This window comes from Varanus komodoensis, unplaced genomic scaffold, assembly GCF_004798865.1.
Source record: "Varanus komodoensis strain SLA01 unplaced genomic scaffold, ASM479886v1 scaffold1, whole genome shotgun sequence".
In the NCBI taxonomy this organism is placed as follows: Eukaryota; Metazoa; Chordata; class Lepidosauria; order Squamata; family Varanidae; genus Varanus; species Varanus komodoensis.
The window spans coordinates 76,390,470-76,414,575 of record NW_025335268.1 but is presented as its reverse complement, the minus strand read 5'-3'; the positions used below and the strand labels follow the sequence as shown (position 1 = coordinate 76,414,575).

Below are 24,106 nucleotides of genomic sequence, written 5' to 3'. Positions count from 1 at the left end.
AAATTTGTTAGTCTTTAAAAGTGCCACAAGACCCTTTGTTGCTTTTGCCGCAACGGACAAAGAGGACTAGTCTTCTACAGTCAGTTTATAAATGATCAGAACTAGTGTCAGAGTACAAATAATTGTTAAGACTAATCGTCTACTTGAGTGAACTGTTGACAGAAAGGAACTCAGAATGAATCAGCTTAGAGGTGCCTCCTCATAATTCTTTAGATGTCTGATTAATTCTAATGAAACTTTGTAGCTACAGAAAAGTTTTTTCTTACCAGAGAAAAGCCCTCGTTTCCTGATGATGTTTTCATCCCCTTTGGAGTTATTTTTTATTTCTTTTACACACCTTATCATGATGTAGTGGGATTAACTTCATGCTGCACATGTACAAGGAATAATCCCCCCACTCACACACACCCTTCCAGCTTTATGGAAATTGACTGGAAGCTAGCTGAACCTAACAGACAAGAAAGCCGGAGGATACACCAGTGCAGGGCTAAACCAGCTGCTCCAGCAGGACAAGGATGTGGTTATCCCTATATTTTCCAGGGTCAGAAACACACCTTTGGAATATGTGTGGTTTTGAGTAGCAGACACAGGGTTAAGTGCACACACAACCACCATGTTATTCTTTAGCTCCTGATCACAGGAAGATATGATCCATATTTGTGCTTCCGCCTTAGCTTCCTCTTGTACCAAAGAAGAATTAAATGTCTTCTGTCTCTACCTTTTTGTAGTTTGTCAAGTGTTGGAGGGAACATTTGCTTCACTTCAGATCAGTACCATTTAAACATTATACACCCTGCAAGAATTACCCATGATTCTTTATCAGTGGTCACAATTCAGTGCAGAATTGGACTGAATTAAATCAGTGGGTCTGAGTTCACCTCACTTTTACAAAGATTGTGGTATATGTTCAAAAGTCGAGACCCAAAGAACTGGTTAAGCTCAAACAAAAGGTTTGTCCAGTAGAATTGTTTGAATAGTTGATCCCCATGTCACATGATGAATTGTGCTTGAAAAATTCTCTGCTGTATGAAACAAAGTCTAAAGCGTTTTTTAAGATCCAACATGGTAGTTCCAGCCAATGTGCTTGGGATTTAGGTGCAAGCTTTACTTTGAAGGTTCAAACAATTTTTTTTCATGATAAAGAGAAATTCACAATTACACAATTTAAGTGCTACATTTCCACTACTCCTACTCCCACTCCCATTATATTGCTGGAGAGGTCAGATATTTCCAAGAAAAGACAAATTGCTGAAACTCTTTGGAAAGATTAGAATGTTCTAAATTCAATTCCACACACCCCTTTCCTCCTACTTTTTATTTGTTTATGTAAAAGAACAGAAAACACTGAAGTGTGCCTACTGCCTCTAGAGTTTGCTTTTGGGGGAGAGGGGGCATTCTTTTTCATTTTTCTCCAGAGAAACAATTATCTGTCCATTTATTACAGCTGTAAAATTTTGTAGCAAGCTTGTGTTCGTTGTTAAAAAAAAAATGTCCTGGTGATGGTTGCTATAGGGTTATTGTTTGGGGTTCCTGTAGTAGATTTCAAGAAGAACTTTTACCAGAAAGTTACTTTTTAGTGTTTCACATTTGTATGTAATGTACTATGTATGTGTATGTCCATGTATAATTATGATTGATATAATTATACAGCAATGAAATTGTAGATTTTGGGTCAATAATTTATTGGGGCTTCTATTCCCTTTCCCCATTTTTAGTTCTTCTAGTTGTGTCTCAAATTATACCATGATATCCTCAATGTTTAGTTATCGCCCTGACACCTTTATCCTGAAAGAACTTTGGCCAAGTTACAACTCTTTGATGAAAGGAGATTTACTATTAAAAACTCAAGTGAAGATTTTATTTATTATTTATTTAAAACATTTCTATGCTGCCCCCATCGCAACAAAGCCTCGGGGTGGCTTTTTATTGCACATAAGGTACATTTTAGCCAGATACATAGTTAATGGGCCTTTCAGATTTGCTTCTTACCTGCCAGTGTCCAATGGCTCTTGACAACTCATGACAACTGCTGGCTATTTAGATACCCAACACATTTTTAATTTTTTTGCATCTTGATTGTGTCTAGGGATGGAAATGTATATTCCTTTGGGCATCAGGCATATCTGTTAGGTTCAAATGGAAACATATAAATACAGTGATAGGCTGTTGCATCTGGATGTGCACCTGTATCTTCTATATTCATAGAACTCCTTTGCAGAATAAGAATGATATGGAGGAGGATCATTGCGCAGCAGCGGAGCATGCCGTGCATTCCATTCTCAGATTTAGCCTCGCAGGGCCGGAAAAGACTGTCCAGAACCCTCACCATCTGCAGTCTGATTGGGTGTAAGGCATTTTTCTATATTACCCTATGCTACCAGAGCATAGGGTTTAAGCTTCATGAACACATGCAAAGAGGACTCTCTTACTTACGGAGGGGAAGCAATGAGTGGACAAAGTATGCTATTCGTAGTCAGACTTCCAGCTTAATGACGGATGACCTGCTTTTGCATTCAGAAGGTCTCAGTTTCAATTCCCAATACCCCCAGCTGAAAGTCTGGGAGGAGAATAGACTAGCTGAAAAATAATCAAGACCTGCCCAGCTTTGAGGAACAATATATACTAGACTCCATCTTGTTTGTAAAAACTGTAATCAGAACTTTCCCTTTTAAAAAGCATTTACACTTAGTTTACACCTTTCAGGTGTTCCCTATTATGAGGGAAAGCTAGCATTTGGGAAGATTCTGCCCTGTTCTTCATGTGGGAAAATGTAAGTGTTAGGCAAAAGCTAATGGGAATGCAGGGCAGCCTTATAAGTTAAAAATAAATATGTGATGTAAGGACACTTAAAAGAGCTTGGGCTGTGCCATTGAGAGTAACATTATGATAAAATCTGTTCAGTGGTGGAAATTATTCCAGTTGCCGAATTTACACTGATTGAACCATGAATCATTCAGTGATTATATTCTGAACATCAGATTGACTCAACTTCTTCCGTAAGTACTGATGGAAAACATAGTTGATCCTCCATTATGCTTCAACACGTTTTAATAAAATAGGCAAAGACATAAAACATACAGTCAGATTTGCCATAGTACCTTGACCTCCCACAATTTCACAGCAAGGCAGATTTTAAAAAACAATTTCAGCTGAACAAATTGCTGGTCATCTTGGATGCTAATGGTGATGCCTGCGAGTTCATAATACATGAATAAGCCATCACAATAACAGGTCCCTTGCTAATGAGAGTGTGCAAGTCCTCCCTACCTTTTCACTTCCCCTTCTGCTTTTTTGACTTTTGGCAATGCAGGCTGCTCAGATGGAATAGGGCTTAGAAATGGAACTGTGGTGCATGGTGAATAATTCTCCTAAGAGTTGTACAAGGTTTTCCTTTTATTTATTTGCAGGCACAATCCAAAGTGCTCACTGTCCACTCACTCAGTGCACTGTCTTCCAGTCATAACCAATTGTTTACTATTTCTAAAAGCTAATGAGACCTATTTATGGGTTGCAGGAGTTGGTTTTGACAGAGAGGCTAGTATACGCTGCTCTCTTGTTCATTCACAATCCGTACTACAGAGGAGACGGAAATTGAGAAGGAGGAAAACCATCTCTGGCATCCCCAGAAGAGTCCAACAAGAAATAGGTGTAGTATAAATAAAACTCTTGACTAGATAGAATTATATCTGCCTTAATTGCAGCAATAGCCTGCCTTCCAAAGAGCTTTCCAAGGAACACTTTGGCTTTTATGATTGTAGTTTAAGTATAATGCTTTCAGGATATTTAATTTTGTTTCTGTCTCTCTTTTATTTACTATTGCCAGTCAAACTATATTACTCATTACAGCTTTCAGTGTCAGTGTGCTGTGGGCCTTATTGAGTAATATAGATCTTACTTGTCCAGCCCTTATTGTTTAAATGTAATGAGTTACTTTTGTTGTATGCTTTTCTTTTTGTTTGTTTCTATGCCATAGTTTGTACATAAAAAGTAACTAGAACCAGTGAAAGTTTTTTCTTGTAGCTAAGGGACCCAAAAGAGAAGTGAAAGAACTTAATTCTGCAAAGTGATGATACATTGTCACTGATTTATGCAGAAAACCTGTTGAATGTTTATTCTAGACTGCTCTTGACTTTAAGAATACACTGCAATTTTTCACCACTCCAGTTTGTTTATTTTCCTTTTCTTTAAATTTATACAGATAGTATACATAAAATTATATCAGCTGACTTAGCTCTCTTCTATAGGAATGCAAGTCAGAAAAATTAGACTTAAGTCTTAACTTTTCTTGAATAAGAAACCTCATCTGGTTTTCTTTGCACAACAGAAAAAATAAATAACATAAAGCCACTAACCTGCACAGAATTCAGATAAAGGTGGTTGTCTGTTCTCTTGAAAATATGTATTTGGAGTTTCACAGAGGAAAAAAAATCACTGTTAGGATTTAGAATGATGAATTAACACACCATCACCACACACTTCTATGATTCTGAATACCCTGTAAGAAGTAGTTTTTCCTCTTTAACAAGGGCCTTCACAGGAATGACAAATGTGTCTGCATGACACATTTGGCTGTAGCAATTACTTCTGTTAAGTTACAGTTGCTGATATATGCAGGCAGCAAGAAAATAACTACCCTGGGTATTTTTAGGCCATTTTGAGGGTCATAGTTTTGTCAGCCACTGGAAATCATACTCACTGAGTTTTATGTGTATCCTAGATTCTGACGAATCACCAGTAGCAAGAGAACGGAATGTGATTGTGCATGCAAATCCCGACTTCTCTAATAACATCAACAGGAGATCAGGTACCAGGGACTCTGAGTGCCAAACAGAAGAAATTCTCATTGCTGCCCCATCCCGGAGAAGAATCCGCGCTCAGAGGGGTCAGAGTGTAGTAGCTTCCCTGTCTCATTCAGCTGGCAACATATTGGTGCTGACAGACAACGGTGACACCATGTTTACAACATCAGTGAGCAACCGTGTCCGATCAAGGAGTCTTCCTCGTGAAGGTGCTAGAGCCAATGAAGTCGACCACAACACTGGTGCCAAAATGTCAGTGTATGATGCAGAACACTTTTTAGCAAGCCAGGAAAGAATTTCCACAAACAGTAAAGATGCCATTAACAGCCAATGCTCTAAGGAACATCATCCCATAGGTTTATCTTGTTCTCAGCATATGCATAGTCCAGATCATAACTCAAATGAAAGGGGAAGGTCAAGGCTATCAAGGATGGCCGATTCAGGAAGCTGTGATATTTCATCAAACTCTGACACCTTTGGAAGCCCCATCCACTCTATTTCAACAGCTGGGGTACTTCTCAGCAGTCATATGGACCAGAAAGATGACCATCAATCATCCAGTGGGAATTGGAGTGGAAGTAGCTCAACATGTCCTTCTCAGACTTCAGAAACTATTCCTCCTGCTGCCTCTCCCCCACTGACTGGTTCTTCACACTGTGATTCAGAATTATCACTGAACATCGCCCCAAATGCCAATGAAGATTCAAGTGTCTTCATAACAGAACACTACAGTGATCAGATTGACAAGGTTAGAGTCCACAGAGCAAGTTCGTTCACCTCCACTGTAGCTGATCTGCTTGACGACCCTAACAACAGTAACACGAGTGACAGTGAATGGAATTACTTGCATCATCATCATGATGCATCCTGCCGTCAAGATTTCAGCCCTGAACGCCCAAAAGCTGACAGCCTGGGATGCCCAAGTTTTACCAGCATGGCCACTTACGATAGTTTTATAGAGAAGCCTCCATCTGACAAAGCAGACACAAGCTCACACTTTTCCGTTGATACTGAAGGCTACTATACCTCCATGCACTTTGACTGCGGTCTCAAGGGAACTAAAAGTTATATTTGTAACTATGCAGCTGTGGGCTCTGAGAGTGGCCAGAATGCAAGTGTTGCTTCCAGCCTCACTAACTGCGCCTGGCAGGATTATGTAAGTCATAGAAGGCAAGGAACACAGAGCATTTCTCTAAAGAAACCAAAGGCAAAGCCAGCCCCACCAAAACGCAGTTCATCTTTAAGGAAATCTGACAGCAGCACGGATCTTCCTGAGAAGAAAGAACCAAAGATAAGCAGTGGGCAGCAGCACATGTCGCAGACTTGCAGGGAAATGAAGCTGCCCCTCGAATTTTCAAACACACCTTCAAGAGTGGAAAATGCTAATCTGCCAAGCAAACAGGAACTCACCTGGGATAATCCGGATGAGAGTGGATTAAAAGACATTCCATTTGATGCCATGGACATCCCATCATTTAAGGATGAAGGTGCTGAACAATCTCACTATGCAGATCTCTGGCTTCTAAACGACTTGAAATCTAATGATCCCTATAGGTCTTTATCCAATTCTAGCACTGCTACGGGTACTACAGTCATAGAATGCATAAAATCGCCAGAAAGTTCAGAATCGCAAACATCGCAATCTGGGTCAAGAGCCACCACTCCTTCCCTGCCTTCTGTTGAGAGTGAATTTAAATTAGCATCCCCAGAAAAGTTGGCTGGTTTAGCTTCTCCCTCAAGTGGTTACTCCAGTCAGTCTGAAACACCAACATCATCTTTTCCTACTGCTTTTTTTTCTGGACCCTTATCCCCAGGGGGAAGTAAAAGAAAGCCAAAAGTACCAGAAAGGAAGTCTTCACTACAGCAACCTTCTTGTAAAGATAGCAACATATCTCTAAACAAAGATCTAGAACTTCCAGTTATACCTCCTACTCATCTTGACCTAAGTGCTCTTCATAATGTCTTGGATAAACCATATGCTCACAGACACCATCTACATGCTTTTAATAACAATAAACCCAACATGGTCGAAGAAGCACTGAATTCCAATTCTCCACCAGCCCTTGCTATTACACCTTCAGTTCTGAAGTCTGTACATCTTCGATCAATCAATAAGCCTGAAGAAGCAAAACAAAAAGACAACAAAGACCTTCTCCACTTTCAAGGCAACTCTTTAATGGTGACTGCCATTTCTTCAGGTAAAATTAAACCACATGTAAGTAAGATATCACGCCAATACTCCATGGAAGATGCCATAGTTTCCTATATTAATGTCTCTCCGGTACAGATAAGCCCTGAACAACTGCAAGCAGAAAGCAGTTTGACCTTCAGTGAAAAAAATGCCTGTCAAGAGACCCTAACCTCATTCGACATGGGTGCTTCAGCAGCTAAATATGTAACAGATCAAATGCATCCAGTTCATGATTTTTTACTGGACAGTACAGTCAATAAAGCCTGTGGCAGTTCTGCTGAAAGGTTTCCACAAGGCACAGAGGTCCTCTCAAACAATTCTGAAGGGAAGATGACTATTTGTGGATCAGATCAGGATAAGGCTCCTGACTCTGTGCAGCTTCAGCAAGAATTACCTGCACACTGTGAACAAAATTTGGAATATGAACCTCTACATGAAAATATACCACAATCCGACTCCTCAACTTGGGGAGCAGATATTAGTTATCAGCTAAAGCATCGGCTTGATCTAAGCCAGCGTGATGACAAAGTGCCTGGGAATATCAGCTATGAGTCAGAAATCTCAACTGTAGATTCACTCAGTGAACAATGTTCTGAGCAGGAAAATGATACTGCATCAGGTATTCCAACCAGAAGTGCCTCAGATGACAATGAAAGCAAAACAGCTGAGACACAAGGAACTCCAGATGATGTCTTAAAAGGTTAGTTCATAACTGTTCCTTTTTTCTTTCTTTCTGATATGACTCTCAGTGCCAAAAGTGCTAATACTTCCCAAAACTGTATCAATATAGCTTAATTGTGCAGAATTCCAGTTCATTTCAGCTTAAAATCTGCCTTTCTTTTGAAAGAGTCATTAATTTGCATTTCTTTTGACTTCATTTCAGCTGTAAAAAGAGCAGGAACCCTTTATAGCTAAGAATTATTTTGACAGATCACCCAATATTTAGACTAGATTGCCTAGTGTATGCCATTATAAAAGCAATTCCATTATCAAAAATATTACATTAACCACCTCTACTATATCAAAATGTTGTTTCAGTAGGTTTTTTCTTTTTGTTTTGAAGAATCTTCTCTGAGTGATGATACCATAGTCTCGCCTTTAAGTGAAGATTCTCAGGCTGACGCAGAAGACGTTTTTGTCTCCCCAAATAAACCTCGAACGACAGAAGATTTATTTGCAGTTATTCACCGGTAAGCTAATTTTATGCTTACTGGCAACCATAACAGTATATTGTTTTCACAGGAATAGGACTTAACAAAATTTAAAGGAAACTTGAAAGTAGTACTGATAGACTTCTTTCAATAACTGGATGTTTCATTCAAGATCAACAGGTGGCTTTCTGTGTTATGATGGTTAGACAGATGAGAGTTGCATTCGCACAACACAAGTAATCCTGTGTGTTTACTATGGTTCATAGTTGTTTTTGAAAATCATAATCTACTTGACAATTGAGGGGTTTTTTTTACTTTAGCATGGTTTCCATCCTCCCTACTCAGGCCTCTCACTGTTGCTATGTGTCTCATCGGCCACTGTAGTTGAAATTCAGTCCCAAAGTACATCATGTCACCTGCTTCTTCCTTATTGGTTCACACTATTGGCTATTGATGGATAACTGGAGCAGCTCCTGCAGTTGCCATTCTTTCCAAGGGACTCTGTCATAGTTGCATACCAAACCATGAAAAGCACAATCTTGGATTCAGATAGCACAACAAGCCATGGTAGTACAAAGAAACAAACAGTTGCTTCTTATTATAGTTTCTAAAGACCAAACTTATCATGGTGCAATACCATGACTAGCTTTAGACAACATGATAGATCAAAACCATGGCTTGTTGGGTTGTCTGAACACAGCTACGGTGTCTGAGAAAGTATAGGTGGGCTTGATGATGTATATTTTGCCATTTGATATTGACAGTCAGTTACATCATAAAATCCAATTACAAAGAGTTATACTGGAGAAAAGTGAAATGCTAACTAGGGAAAGTAGCAAGCTGGAAAGGAACTTGGAAGGAAAATACTAACTTTCCTAGCCTGTTGAAGACCTAACAGGGTAGGAACATAGTCCTTCTAGTTGCTACATCTTTTTCCCCAAGTCTAATCAAGAGCTCCTCTAAATACTGTATCTGGGCTGTGTGAATGCATGCTCGTACACACTCTGTTGCCAGGGTCCTCATACAATTTATACTTAAACCACTCACCTGGTTTGCATGACACAATCCATCCTGGTAGAATTTCATGTCATCTGAGACTGCTTTTGCTGGATAGCTTGTTGTAGTAATTCTTCATATGATGAGTGCTTGTCGTGTTCTCTGAACCTGCCATTGTAGGTTGTGGGAACTGACTGGCAAGCCACTCAGCAAAAGCAGCATACTCTCCTGCTTGTTCAATCTCAGTTATACTACCATCAGTAAGTGCCTCACCATCAATGCTGAAGCACAATTTGGTTGCTAGCTTTTTAAAGTTCCATTTTTTTTAGAACTGTTTGGTGCCCGCAGTGGGCAGGTTCGACAAGCCATGGTGGAAGCCACGGCGGCATAGATTAGCATTACATATGAACCCAGGAAGAGTGTTGAAGCATAGTAAAGAGGGTTTCTGTGGAACTACGGAGAGAAACAAGCATGTTGTATGGTTTCAACATTTTACCATAAGTTCTATGCACATCTGAACCCAGTTTCTGTGTTTCTGCCAGCAAGGTTCATGGCCAGAGCAACTGCAGATCCTCCACCCTGCATTTTTTACCTAGCAACTGCTGTTTTTGAGTTATACACTAAAGGATGTTATTACATGCAAACCTAGACCCATGGGTAGTTCACTAAGCTACAATGGCACCCAACTAGAGAGGTTAAAAAAGCACCAGCCACATTTACGTACTGCAGCATTGCAAAAACGTTAAAGAGACAGGGAAAGAGCAAGGAAACAAACAAACCCAGGAACTGAGACAACAAACCATGCTTTATTTGATACTTGCCACATCAGTCTGGGGTTAAATAAGCTACGAGTTAGCATTATGTATGAACCAGGTCTATGTGAATAATAATAGTTAATCTCTTACAAACTTGCTCAATAAATGCATTCAGTTTTCACACTGAATACTATGGCATTCTTTTCAGGTCAAAAAGGAAAGTGCTTGGACGGAAGGATTCTGGAGACCTTTCTGCAAGGAACAGGTTGCGAAATTCATCTAGTACTAGCAGTGTGCCTGCAGCCAGCAGTGCATCACCTGCAACGACTGCTCCCCCCAGCACTAATGTGGGAAGCCCAGCAAGCAGCCAGAGATCTCCTGGACTCATTTACAGGAATGCCAAAAAGTCCAACACATCGAATGAAGAATTCAAACTGTTGCTCCTGAAAAAGGGTAGCCGGTCAGATTCTAGCTATAGGATGTCGGCCACTGAGATACTGAAGAGTCCTATTTCGCCTAAAGCTCCTGGAGAACCAATTGGGGATGCTCTTCCAAATGCTGATGAGTCTCCCCAAGCCTCATCAAGTGCTGAAGCATCAGCTCCGCTTTCTCCTTGCGCTCCCAGAATAAACGCCGAAGGGTTTTCTTCCAAAAGTTTTCCTACATCAGCATCTTCAAGAGTAGGACGGTCACGGGCACCCCCTGCAGCCAGCAGCAGCCGGTACAGCGTCCGCTGCAGACTGTACAACACCCCAATGCAAGCCATTTCAGAAGGAGAAACGGAGAATTCTGATGGGAGCCCTCACGATGATCGATCATCTCAGAGTTCCACATAGGCTACATAGGGAGGGACTAGAGCACATATCTGACTGTTAAATAGATGAACTCTGCATTCACTTAGCTCATGTGAATATAATAGGCCAATGCTGTAGCAGTCAAATACCATGCAGGGCAATATTGATGCTTGAAAATGCAAAGGATTGCTCTAAGACTGGAAGAAGAGAAAATGATCTGTAGCTATTTATTACTTCACATTTTCTATAAGTAGAAACATATATTAAATGGTTAACTTGGGTTAACTTTCATTTTTCTCATGTTTCCTGTCATCAGTGTAGGTTTGCATTATCCATTTTTCAGAATTCCCTCTTCCTCCCCAAAGATGCCATTTAGAATTAAAAAATTACCTTCACTGTTGTGCTTCCTTAGGGAAAAATATAAAGTTGCTTGATGAATTGGTATTTTTTTTACACTAAAGTGAACTGAAACAAAATTTAGAATGAACAAAACAGATGTACATATCCATATTTTTGATAAATATTTGTAAATAGAATTACTGGTAAGAAAAAAGTGGTTGGTGGCAAATAACAACCTTGTTGAAAGATTAAAAAAAGGATAAAGGTAATGACTGTATTCTGTGAATACAATTTTCTTATTAAACTTAATTTACATATCTACCATGACCACTTGCAGTTAAACAATTAAAGCCTCTAACATGAATTTTAACAGCTGAATTAGAGGAAATTCACCATATTAATCATTACTATAAAAATTAACAAAAAGATTGTCTTTCAAAAGTGCTTTTCCAATAAGCTAGTTTTGAAGTACAGTTATGGCAAGAGGCTCATTAGTGGGCACTACAAACTGTTTATATAAATCAGATTTTCTGCTGTGGCTTCCCCAAGAATCCTGAGATGTATGCTTATGTGAACAAATGGGTGGTATGATGAAAGCAATGTCAGCCACTTTAATCACCTTGGCTCCTCTTTCTGAACCTCCATAAAGTATCGTTTCTAGGAACACATCTCAGTTTTAGATACGTCTCTCTCACTATCCTCATCTTGTTTACACAAGTGACTTCCAAGACAGCATTCCGCTATTCATAGGTTTGCCTTCTAAAAGCATCCTAAAAGCATCTACACCTGTAGAGTTGTAGCAAGTGTGCACTTTTCTTGAGCAGATTTATGGGATGGATCCTAGATTCATATCTGATGGTCTTCTCAGATTTTGCAGCAGTAAAGACTGGTTGTTACTAATACATACTGAATATGTGATTCTATATACACTTCAAATTCTGATATAAAACAAAACAAAAAAAGCTGGAGGGAAAAAAGGAGAATGCAGAATTAACATCTATCTCAATAGTTATAAACTAACTTAAGTAGGTAATTCTTGAGAAAGTTTTTAAACAAGGACAGAGGCCATTACCTAATATCACCGGGTATCAGGCTGCATAAATAAGGGGCAATACAGGAAAAATCATAACACAAAAGGGAAAATGAAGTACAGTTAGTAATGGAGAGCCAGCAAAACAAATTTAGAATAGGTATTTAGATTTTTCTTTAAAGAACAACAGCTAGAGAATAATTTCATTTAAAAGTTATATTAAATTGAATATTCACCAGAGAAGAAAAGGTGCTACAAAGAAACCAAAAGAAAATAATACCATATTTGTGTGCAGAAAAAATAAAATGGGCAAAATGCATGATGAAACAAGATGGAATAAGGTTGTCCTTTCCCAGAGAAGATCAATAGAATGTTATGATACTCCAAATCAGAGAAAATGAAAACTAATCAATGTGTAGGATAACCAAAAGAATTAATTCCAGCTTTATTTAACAGCTAAAAACAACAGAATTTAGCTATTGAGAATATAATAAAAGAATAAAAATGCATCAAGATCTCTGGCTTCAGAAGCAGGGCAACACAAAGGAAACATGGAAAAAGAATTCAGAGGAAATAATAAAACCCCACATACTGTTTATGTGCTCATCATGAAAAACATAAGCAAAATTGTGTGTTGGCTCAAATATTGCGAGCCATTGAGGAATAGACCACATCACCATCTATACATTGTTTTGTATATGTGCATGGTAACTACATAAAAATGAAATAGCAAGAATTGTGCTATTCTAACCTCCACCTTTTTTTCATTTTTTTAGTCCAGCTCCACTCATATAATCCAGAATCCTATGCATATTTACATGAGTGTTAACTCCTACTGAAATCAGAGAGTCCTATTTTTGAGTAAACATGCTCAGTGTTACACTGTTCGGTTGTACTCCTAAGCACACTGAGCCAGGAAATGCCACTGAACTTAGGCTTTCAGGCTTCTGAAAAGGCATGTGCAGGGCTGGGGCAAACTTCTCAGAGTCCCAGTATCTTAGTTATTAATGTATCAATGGTGTCTACAATAATTTCTGTGCATAACAAAGTGCGTGCATATACAAGTAGCATCCGGGAACAGCTCTATCATTTCTGGTAGAAGTGATCTTTGAGCAGTGATAAGGCCTAGGTACCCGTTCTAAGGAGCTACGTCTATCTGGCCATGGTTTCAACCATGGTCTCTGTTATTTCTCAATGAGTGGGTCTGGTGTTGACATCTTTCCACTCATGGCTGAAGCAATCCTTTCTTTCCCTGGCTCTAGTCACCTCAGCCTTACTTATACAGATGCCACAATCGGCTTCACCAACACCACTGCCCATAGCCATTAAATTTCCTTTTTAAAAAATTGATCAGAGATTGGATAGCAACACTCAACTAAAATGCAGGGTTGTCATACACTCTTCTCTAACAGTCCTCCTCCTGCTCCCCACTCCACAACAGATATACAGCAAACAATGTAGAGCTAATTTGCATGACTGACATGATCCACCCATTCGCTGCCCAACCCCTGCTCTATGGACATGCCAGTGTGGCCTGGTGGTCAGAGTACTGGACTGGGGTCTTGGGAGATCTGGGTTTGAGTCCCTGCTTGGCCGTTAAGTCCACTGGGTGGCTTTGAGCCAGTCACTCACTCAGTCTAACCTACTTCACAGGGTTGTTGCAGTGAGGATAAAATGGAACTGTGTAAGCCGCCTTGGGTCCCTCACAAGAGGAGAAAAGGCAGGATATAAATGCAGTGTAATCATCACCACCACCACCACCACTATAATCATCACAATATAATGATATTAGCTGCATTCAGTGGGTGATTTTTAAGAGTTTACAAACTTAGGAAGACGATTATATATAAAAAACCCAAAATGGAAAAGATCATGATCGTGTCTCTTTGCTGCTACTTTTTGTTTTTGCAGAGGCATACTGATGCTCATCACAGTGACACTAAAAATCTGGATTACTTTGTTGTTTTCTAAGAGGTAGCAAGTACATCACTGCCAGAAAAACAGAAACAACAAAGTTGCTGAAAAGTTAAGACGGGAATTTCCTTCTCTGCCCAATGGGTGTATCAATAATTGCTGTTAACTAGTTTCCTACAAACAATCTGGCAAAGTAGTAGTAATTCCACATTTTGTCTCTAATCTGTATGTCTACAAGGGTTAGAGACTTCCTTTGGGGATTATGGCTCAGCAGGGCAGAGAAAGCACACAGACACCCAGAGACACCTGTGAAACTTAAATCAGGGAGACCTACACTTCGGTTTTTGCTTATCTATCATGTGATAATCAGTTCTAGCTATCTCAAAATATTGTTGTTAGGATAAAATTGGATAAATATGTATGCTGCCTTGAACTCCTTAAACAAAAGTCTCCAAAGCATACTGAGTGGATGCTGTTATGAGCATTCCTCCCATGTGCATACTATACAAGAGTAAGCAAAATCCATCTCTTTTTAACTACTCCAATAATGAATTCACAGGATTCTTAGCGCTAAAACATAACATAGGTTTTTATAACCTGATAAGCCCATGCAGTTTTTCACTCTTGACACATAACTACAAGTCCCACAGTTCTTTGGGGAAGTCAGGTTCATTAAGCAGATCTGAATCTAACAGAGTTTGTAGTGCCAACCTGACAAAGATAAAAAGCACATTTTTGACCCCATCCCACTCCTCTTGCAAGGTAAAATGCCGACAATCAGGCTTTTCTGTAATGTTTGGCACTTAATTTGGACAAAGACTGTAAAGAGGAGATAAGAATAAGGAAATAGTACTTATTTTCACATTATTACTATTCCTACTAGGCTGTTGGGAGACCTAGTCATAACCTAGTAACTAAAGTCTTGAAACAGAATTAGTTTCATGTTCATAAAGTAAATAACTAATAAGCATGCAACAAATGCTGTTAATTCATCAATAAAATTGTGTAACAACATTTCAGTAAAGCTTTGTGTGGACAATATTCATGCTACCTAAATATTTAGAGAAATGACACTGTGAAAAAATGCTGAGAAATAGGTGTATGTATGCATACTTTATATAGCTTACTTAAATTGGAATGGGGAAGCTCTCTGGTTCATTATGCCAGCCACATAACAGCTCAGTTGCTTTCTATCCTGGTTTTACCAGAAATGCTTAACAGGGTGGGAATCTATAGTGGGTGGGATGATAAAAGGAATCAAAGCAAATACTTTGAATAAACGAAGGCAGGGAAACAAAAGCTGGATTACTTGAAGTTACTTGAATTTTCTTGTCAGAAAACTAAAAGCAAAAAACAAGCTGATATGAGATCAAACTACAATTGTTTAAAAAAACAGCAGCAACATATACACTTGTATGCACAAAAAATAACATCACTATTTTTAGAAAAGAATATTTTGCATAGATAGATCAGTTTTCCAGTTGCAACACACTCCAAGATCAAATAGACCTTCGCTGTTCTAGACGTTCGCTGTTCTAAAATTCAGTAAACTGTTGTTAACTGCAGAAAGCAAATGCAAGACAATGTAGTGCAGAGAAATATTTTAAGAAGGAATGAGATGTACAGTATAGATTGAGTGGAATGGCTGAATTAAGTTGGTAGTCACTAGTAAGTCTGAATAAGTTGGCTTCAAGCAGAAGTAAATTTTAACAGGATTCTAGGAAGAATGGAAAGCTGGGGGAGGATTGCTTTTTATTTTGCTCATTTTAAAAATTTTATTTGAATTCAAATGACTGAGCAAATAATTACATACATTCAAAATTACTTACAATTTTTTAATCTTAAAAGACTAGAAATACACAGATGTATGTTTTCTTACAGTCCTCCAGTATAGTAAGAGATGGAGGGTCAGCAAGTACGTAGAAAGATTAGTGAGAACATGAGATTATTTGCCCAACTTTAAGATTTGCCATGACGGCAAAGAAATATTTAGGATGATCTATCCGCACTGTGGTACCAGTACGTCATTACAAACGATGACAGTATTCTGGTAACACGCACGTTGGGGCAAACATTTAGTATCTGGATGGCTGTCAGCAAAAAGTGTTCAAACATAAATGCTTGGCAGAACAGTGTAAATGAAGGGCGTTAGTATTAGAAGCAAGCCTTATCAATTATAGCTGATAGGTATGTTATAAAATGTGGTTAAAAAGCAAGGGAAGTCGATAAGTTAATGAGTAAAAAGATCATGAGGTTTTAAAAAAAAGAATGAGAGTCACAAACTCGATATGGGAGGAGTAGGTGCCATTTGAGATCATTTCAGTCAAGGTTACTGCCCATAGTACTTAAAGCCTGATACTAAGGCTGACTGAGCCTCTTGATGCTAAGAATGAGGTAGCATTAGAACAGTGATGTTGCTTTAGTATTACAGGCAGTAGCGCACACATTGAAGATCAGGGTGCCAAACCCATCTGCTAGAAGTGGTGCTTGTGCTTTACAGTAAATGTATTAGGAAATAGTTAAATTGGTTTCTCAAAGATGTCAGTCTTGCAGAAGCCATGCAGCCCACTTAAGCAAATTCTCCATTGTGAAGAACAGTCCAAGACATTTAATGATTTCATACTGATACCACTGAGAGCTATTCAAATATATATATATATTTTAGAAACCATGCAACTTGAATAAGAAGGCAATGAAACACCTTCTATGTAGTGCTCACAAAACTATCATAAATGCTTATTTTGTTTATTCAAAATTCTATGACAAAGTGTTTCTATTTTATATTTATCAAGTCAATGCCCAAATGAAGACAGATTATGAATCCATTTTAAAAAAAATATTCATACATAAACCCTGATTAAGTGATCTGCTGTAGGCTTATGGAGTTCTGTAGCCCACAAGGAGTGCCCTCACTCAAATTAAGGAGAGGGCATAATATAGCACACAGTGTTTCCCTTTCATCAAAGATAATGGAAACAGCCTGAACACACAGGAGCTCCTTGCAGGTGTAAAAGTACACAGAGCTCTGTATCCGGATGATAAAATGTAGGGATGAAAACATCCGAAGGCTGCAGTCGTATGCACATTATCCTGGGAGCTACCCACTGAATACAGTGGGACCTACTTATAAGTAAACATGCATGTGATTGAGCTGCACAAGTCGAACGCCTTCAGAGCCCTCAAGACAGACAGAAATTAAGTAACATCCCATCATGAAACAGGGTATAAATGTAAAAACATAACTAATGAGCAACATCATTCTGACTTGCAATTCTGTTTGTTTGCACTGATGTTACAAGTTATGCAGCTGTTTGTTTTCCTCTAATAACATTTTTTTCTTTTTTTAAAAATTGGGGCAGCATAGAGAATATGGATTCGCTATAGAAAATGAAGCATATGTTTGCATTTGCCAAAGGTCACTGATAGAGTGCATTTGCTGCAATTGTGGCAGCTTTAGAGAAATACTGTAGGTTATGACTTAAAAGTTTAAAAACAATTAAGAAGGTTACAGTGTAACTATTTTGGTACTAGCACCAGTTCATGCTGGCAGAAGAGACAATGGTTTATGGACTTGCATCCGTTTTGTATTTTTGTAATATTTGTAAATATGAACTTCTTAAATTGTTGCAAAGATGGTTTCTTTTGTAAAATGTTTTCAAAGTTTACATTAAATCCAAGCCTTTGTATATTTTAGAGCTGTGCAACACTTTAAGTCTTGTATTTATTTTTAGTAAAAACAGTGACAGTTTCATTGTGATCCCCTCTCTAAAGCGTGTCAGAAAAGTTTGATTATCTAGAAAGCGTGTATAGAAATGGCAAATAAACGTGACTGCAATTAAACTGCTCAATTCTCTTTACTTACTTCTATTCACCATTAAAAAGCTCTGATGGATTTTTAATTGTTCATCCCCTACAGTTTTTCTCCAGCAGCTGGTATTTCACAGAAGCTATTTCTTTAAGAAGTCACATACAGCCTTTCAACACCAGTGATAGTCTGGTCCACCATAAATCTTTATAATTCCCTTCTAAAGTCATCTATGGTAAGGAAGAGAACTCCACAAATTAAATGCAGACTGTTCAAAGCCTTTTTCCATATGTTCATATATTCTTTTCCTACTATTATAATGCAGGTATAATGTCAATGGTTGTTAGACAAGGAAGCTGATGTCAAACTTCAACTCAGCCACAAAGTATACGGAGTGACTTTGGGTCTGTTACCATCTTTCAGCCTAGCTTGATGCATTTACAAAAATGTGCATACAAAACTGAATTAACTCAAAATTGAATTAAAAGGATAGCTGTTAGCAATCCTTTTATTTATTTACAGTGGGTATGTCACCTGTTTTGAATGGTTTGCTATGTCTGTGAAAAAGTTGCAACTTAATAAGCATAAAAACAACAAATAAGGATTAATCTATCTCATGTGGTTGTTGTCAGGAAAAAAAGAATTGTGAGATAAATTCTGTACCCTGCTCTGAGCTCCTTGGACAAAAGGCAGGATTTAAAAAATGATCAAAACAACAAAAAGATAATGCACTTCTAAAAATAAATTGTACCATAACAGGGAGCTGAGGAAATGATTTCTTCAAAAGATTCTTATAATTGAATCCTTAAATTACCTTTCCAGGATATACATCCTTCAACACTTGTATAATTATCCTTTATATAATACAATCAGTATAAACAATGCTTTTGATAAATAATCATCATTGCCGTAAATATTGATATAGGTCATTGACCCACAGAACAGGAATATAGAAGGGACTTTTCAGTGGTTGTACCCAAGTTTTAAACACCTCTTGAAAACACACGTATTCACACAGACTATGCCTGCCCTGTAATGGTTTCTAATATTCCAATTATGTAGTGGTCCCAGCAGGAGTTAGAAACACAAATCACCAGCTATGCCCATAAAAGAAGATTGCTTCTGCCTGCCACTAGATTGGAGGATTATCTCAAAAATTGGATCCATATCATTCTAAAAGTTAAAGTCTGCTTTTCCATGGAAAGGACCTACAACCCCTGCCAAATCAAGATCATATGGTGCAGCACCCTAAAGTAGGGTCTACCTAGACCAGCATTCCATTTCCCATTGTGAATAGCCAAATACTTTTGGGAAATTCAAAGGTAGGGCATTCATGTTAATAATTCTCCCCAGTGGTTTCTCTCAGCAAATAGTTTTCAGAAACATACTGAATAACTCATTGACTATCACAGCTATTAGCTTCTGCTAAGGCTCAGAAGAGGAGAAAGAGGAGATGTCTAAGCCCTACTCTAAATCCACTTAAGCTTTAGGCAGTCATCACATCTTGTGGCTGCAGCACTGAACTCCAAACGTTAATCATACATTTTATGAAGCAGTACTTTTTGTCTACCCCAAATCCACCCCCAGTTGATTTAACAAGGAGGCCCTGAATTCCAGTATTGTGAGAGAGAGAAACATTACTTTTCTTTTATAAAATTCTATTGCATCCCCACCACCACCTTTAAGTCACTTTTTTCTAAGCTGTACAACCTTAATCCTATAAATCTCCATCATTTGGAAAGCACCTTTTCTAGCTGCTGTGTCCTTGAGCGACCATAACTGTAGCCGGTATTCCAAATGCATCTGCTTTGTGAATTTACTGTGATGCTGGTAGGTGGACAGAAAATGATGCACAGCATCAACCACTTATATAAATCTGCATGCTACACTACATCTTAAGAGCCAGCACGGGTAATGGCTAGAGTACTGGACCAGGAATGCAGAGATCAAGGTTCAAGTCTCCACTCACCATGAAGTTCACTAGATGACTTTGGGCCAGTCACAGACATTCAGTTTAAACTACAGTGGTACCTTGGCTCATGAAAGCTTTGGTTCACAGCCAAAAAGGTTCACAAACAAAAATGTCAGAAAATTTTAACTCAGGTTGCGAACTCCACATTGGGTGGTGACCATGATCACAGCCGTCTCCCCCTCCCCTGAGTGGGGAGATGGCTGCAATCGTGCTGGGGGCGGGGGGAGATGGCCAAGATCGTGCCCATCTTTCTTGCAGGAGCGCACCCATGATTGCGTCTGTCTTTCCTGCAGGAGTGCAACCGCGATCTCAGCCATCTCTCCCTCAGCAAGACTGCGCCCGCCTCCCCCCCATGCACCCGCGTTCACGCCTGTCTCTCTCCCCCACGGCACACCCCATTTGCGCCTGTCTCTTCCCCCTCCCCATGAACGTGCCGGGATGACAGGCACGTGCAGGGATGACAGGCAGTGGGGAGATGGCCGCACGTGTGCTCGGGGGGGGGGGGGAGATGGCCATGGTCTTTGTTGTTCTTTGTCACTTTGCTTCACATTTTTCTGATTAAAAAAAGTAGTCACAGAACGGATTAACCTTATTTACATTGAACCTTATGGGGAAATTTAACTTGGCTCATGATCATTTTGGGTCACGACCAGAGTCCTGGAATGGATTACGTTTGTGAGCCAAGGTACCACTGTACCTCACAGGGTTATTGTGGGTATAATCTGCAAATGAGGAGGTTCACATGAGAAACTTTGGGTTCCTTGCAAGAGGGGAAAAAAAAGCAGGATATAAATTTATTTTAAAAGTAATAATTATCATTTGAGGTCCTTCCTGAAACATTCCCATGTTCTGTTAACTCTCTCCCACTTTTCAGTCCTGAGAAATGCCTTCTGTTCTTTTAAACCACAACTTAAAAACTGATACCACTTATAAGAAGCCCACAGGATCTGGCTAGTGTTTAATTGCAACTATTTAGCAATGAAGCATGAAATCACTACCAAAAGATCTTCATCACTAGATATTTAATTCTATACATGCAATATTCCCCTTTGCCAGGTGTGCAGCACCATATAAAGCCAGGAGCTTCCCACTGGGCCTCTCATTCAAGCAATTTTAGGTGAGCGTGTTTTTAACGGCAGTCCACAGAGACACTGTGGGCAGCACTGGCTTCGATGGAGCACTTTCCTTTTTCTCACAGCACACGTGCCCCTTCTAAGCTGACGCCGTATGTGCATCGTCAAACGTGAAAGGAAGGCTGCTCCCGAAGCGCTACGCGCAATCAGCCAGCGGACTCATCAGCTCGGCCAGCTCCTCGCACCTGCGCATGCATCCCTGCAACACGCATGACGCAAAGCCAAAGGAGCGCCGAGATCCCCGATGACCGGCAACGCCAACCAAGACTCCGTGTCGGAGAAACTGCGCGCGTTGAAGTCTCCGCTTGTTGCGTGTCATTGGAAGGCACGGAAACTCTACCCCGGATGCGGGTGCGGAGAAAGAAGGTGGCCACTTTCTGAAAGTCCGGGAAGTTGAGGGATGAGGAGGAACACATCCCAGGGGTCGCCAGGAGGCCACCGCCACAAGCCCGTGCAGACACCGCTTCCACGCGCCCTCCCTCCGACGCCCGTTTCCTCACTGCGCAGCCGCGCGGCTAATCGCAAGCGTTTGAGCCGCTCGCCGCCGGAGCCGCTTCCGCGTCCCCATCGCACCCGCACTCGGCACGCGCGCTCCGGTCCGGCTCCAGCGGAGCCGCTGCTTGCCTCGCGGACTCGCCGCGCCGGGACTGCCCTCCGCCCCGCTCCGCACCACGATCTCGTCCTGCTGCCTTTGGCGACACGTCCGCAAAAAGGTACGGCTCCAGGAGGGACGTTCTGGGAGTCCGGCCGCCCGGCCGCATGCGCAAACGAGAAACGCTCCTCCGTCGTTGCCAACGGCTGGACGCACGAACGCTCGTTTGCCAGAGTAGAGCCGTTTTCAGGGCAACTCTGCCCTATCGCGCAGCTATTGGCCGGCTCTCTGCGCGCGTGGTTGCTATTGCTTGCTACTCCTGGCCGTCACCGGTACGTCAGTGGTTGATCCAGCTTGGTGTGGGGAGAGAGCGGGGCTGCCTGTGATTACCCGGTCGGGGAAACAAGGCGGGAATTAATAAGCTTTTTTCCGGGAGTGAAGGATAACTCGTTCAACGCTTAAGGCTACGGTCCCGTGCACGTTTAGGCAGAACAGTCCTACAATTCCCAGCATTCCCGTGGCTGGCTGACGAATGCTGGGAGTTGTAGGATTTTTATTGAGTCCGTACGTGCATAAGATTACGGCCTGAGAAAATTAATGATCACAAGTCTCTCATAGCCATGTAAACCACCAAATCTGTGCGTGGCCTCTTAGAAGTAAATCTTGCTGAATCAGCCTGTCTGTCTGTCTGTCTTATGCCGTCACAGCCCGACAAATTGCTGAGTCAACAACAAGAGCTGGGCAGAACATTGATCTCCAGATGTTGAGGACTTCATGTCTCAGCATTCCTGGTCTTTGGCTATGCTGGTGGGAGCTTCCAGGAATTGGTGCCATCTGGAGATCTACTTTCTGCCCATCCCTGCTGTACAGGATTGTAGTGCCCATCCCTCCTTATGGTTCCATTGCAATGTTTACAAACAAAATTGAAAGTGAAACTGGTGCTTAAGTTACTGTTGTTTCTTCATTTGTAAGTTGTCTTGAAAATGATAACAATGTAAAAACATTAGATAAGCAAGCTGTGATCAAAAGAGGCAACATTTGCAACATTTAGGAATCAATCCTATGCATGTCTAGAGAGAGAGAAAGCCTTACAACTTTTAGTATTCTCCAGACAACCACAAGAGTGGTAGCGTTTTTTTCTCTCTAAAGGTGTGCAAGGTTGCACCACTACTATTGTATTTCTGACCCATAAAGTAGGGATAGCTACTTTCAGGGCCTCCTTACCACATGGCGAGAATGAATCACCAGGACCCACAGGGAAGATTGAATTGCCTTGAACCGCAGCAGTTTTATTGAAAGATCACCCAGGATGATAGCACAGATGATGGAAGAGCAAGTATCATCAAATTCAGTCACACTGAGTTAAGTTTGTTTATTCTTAAGTTATTCAATATTTGAGGGTTATGCAGAGTTCAGAGCACTGAGCCTTTCTTCACCTTTTTCAACATTTTACAAACAATTCTATTGTCATTATGATAGATACGCTGTATGTTCCAAGGTGATGTTCTATACTATACAGTTTGTACATTGTTCTATAGATTTCCCTCAAGAAGGACCTTCATATGAACTGAAATAGTTTGCCACTGCTTCTTCGGAGTTAAGCACTCCCTTTGCTTACTCCATTACTTTTGCCTTTCTTGGTTGAATATCTCATTTTGTTGACATTATCATAGATGACAAGTAACTATCTCTGCCCATTGTAAAATAAACTGTGTAAAGCCACCATTAACAATACAAAATGGCTTCAGTACTTAGGAAGCATAGAGAGTTGTGGATTTGGGTGGGTGATGTCCAGAAAATGTGTGTGTTATTTCTGTGCTATAGCAAGACTTTTTTTTAGTACTGCAGTCACTTAGAAGCAAAGAGAAAGGAAATACGTTGGCACTCAAGGGCCAGTTTATTCTGCCATATCTGTAACAAAACTATTTCTCCCTTTCAGTTATAGGCTATTTTAAAAAAAATCTATAGGATTTACACAACAGGAGTACTACACTTCATATGTGACCTACTCATGCTTTGCATGAGCCTAGAATTTCCAAGTGACCATAAAAAATATTGGCTATGGCTACTGCTGTGTGTTTAACAGTAGCTTGATTTGCAGAAATCAGGTGGTGATGAAGCTTTATAAGGAAAGAATATAAATATTATATATTGTGAATATTTAGAAATAAAGGAACATAAGAACTGTACTCGATGAGATCATGGGTCCATGTTGTTCAGCATTCTGTGAGTCCAGTTGCAAGGTTATTAAACCTCCACAGATCAGCTATTGCTCAGAGACAGAAATGCAGACTTTGAGCATTGTGCAAGGTTGAGAGTTTTCTCTTATGGCAATTCATGAGTTAGCCTCATTTGTTTGTTTCTATTTTTTCTTTAACATAACCCTATGTTAAATTCTCCTTCATGGATCACTGCTTTGTTGTGGCGAAGCTATGAGCTATGGCGTGCAGGGCCACTCAAGACAGACAGGTCATAGCAGAGAGCTCTGACAAAACGTGATCCACTGGAGAAGGAAATGGCAACCCACTCCTGTATCTTTGCCATGAAAACCCCATGGACAGTACCAAAAGGCAAAAAGATATGCCGCCGGAAGATGAGCCCCTCAGGTCGGAAGGTGTCCAATATGCTACTGGGA

The 24,106-nt window shown here is 40.2% G+C and overlaps 2 protein-coding genes across 7 annotated transcripts in view; both read left to right on the top strand.

The window, feature by feature from the left end:
- The window catches only part of NHS (NHS actin remodeling regulator), a 274,760-nt gene extending 263,668 nt beyond the window's left edge, over positions 1-11,092 (top strand). For all 4 annotated transcript variants that reach the window (XM_044429818.1, XM_044429809.1, XM_044429824.1 and 1 more), the window contains 4 exons: positions 3,515-3,646; positions 4,718-7,690; positions 8,054-8,180; positions 10,101-11,092. In XM_044429818.1, coding sequence (XP_044285753.1) covers positions 3,515-3,646; positions 4,718-7,690; positions 8,054-8,180; positions 10,101-10,728 — 3,860 coding nt within the window. In that variant the 3' untranslated portion in view covers positions 10,729-11,092. The remainder of the gene's footprint in view (positions 1-3,514; positions 3,647-4,717; positions 7,691-8,053; positions 8,181-10,100) is intronic.
- Positions 11,093-21,115: 10,023 nt separating this feature from the next.
- BEND2 (BEN domain containing 2) overlaps positions 21,116-24,106 on the top strand; it is a 14,668-nt gene continuing 11,677 nt past the window's right edge. The window contains exon 1 of one of the 3 annotated variants that reach the window (XM_044429848.1): positions 21,116-21,592. In XM_044429848.1, coding sequence (XP_044285783.1) covers positions 21,280-21,592 — 313 coding nt within the window. In that variant the 5' untranslated portion in view covers positions 21,116-21,279. The other 2 variants (XM_044429864.1, XM_044429856.1) reach the window with 2 other exon arrangements.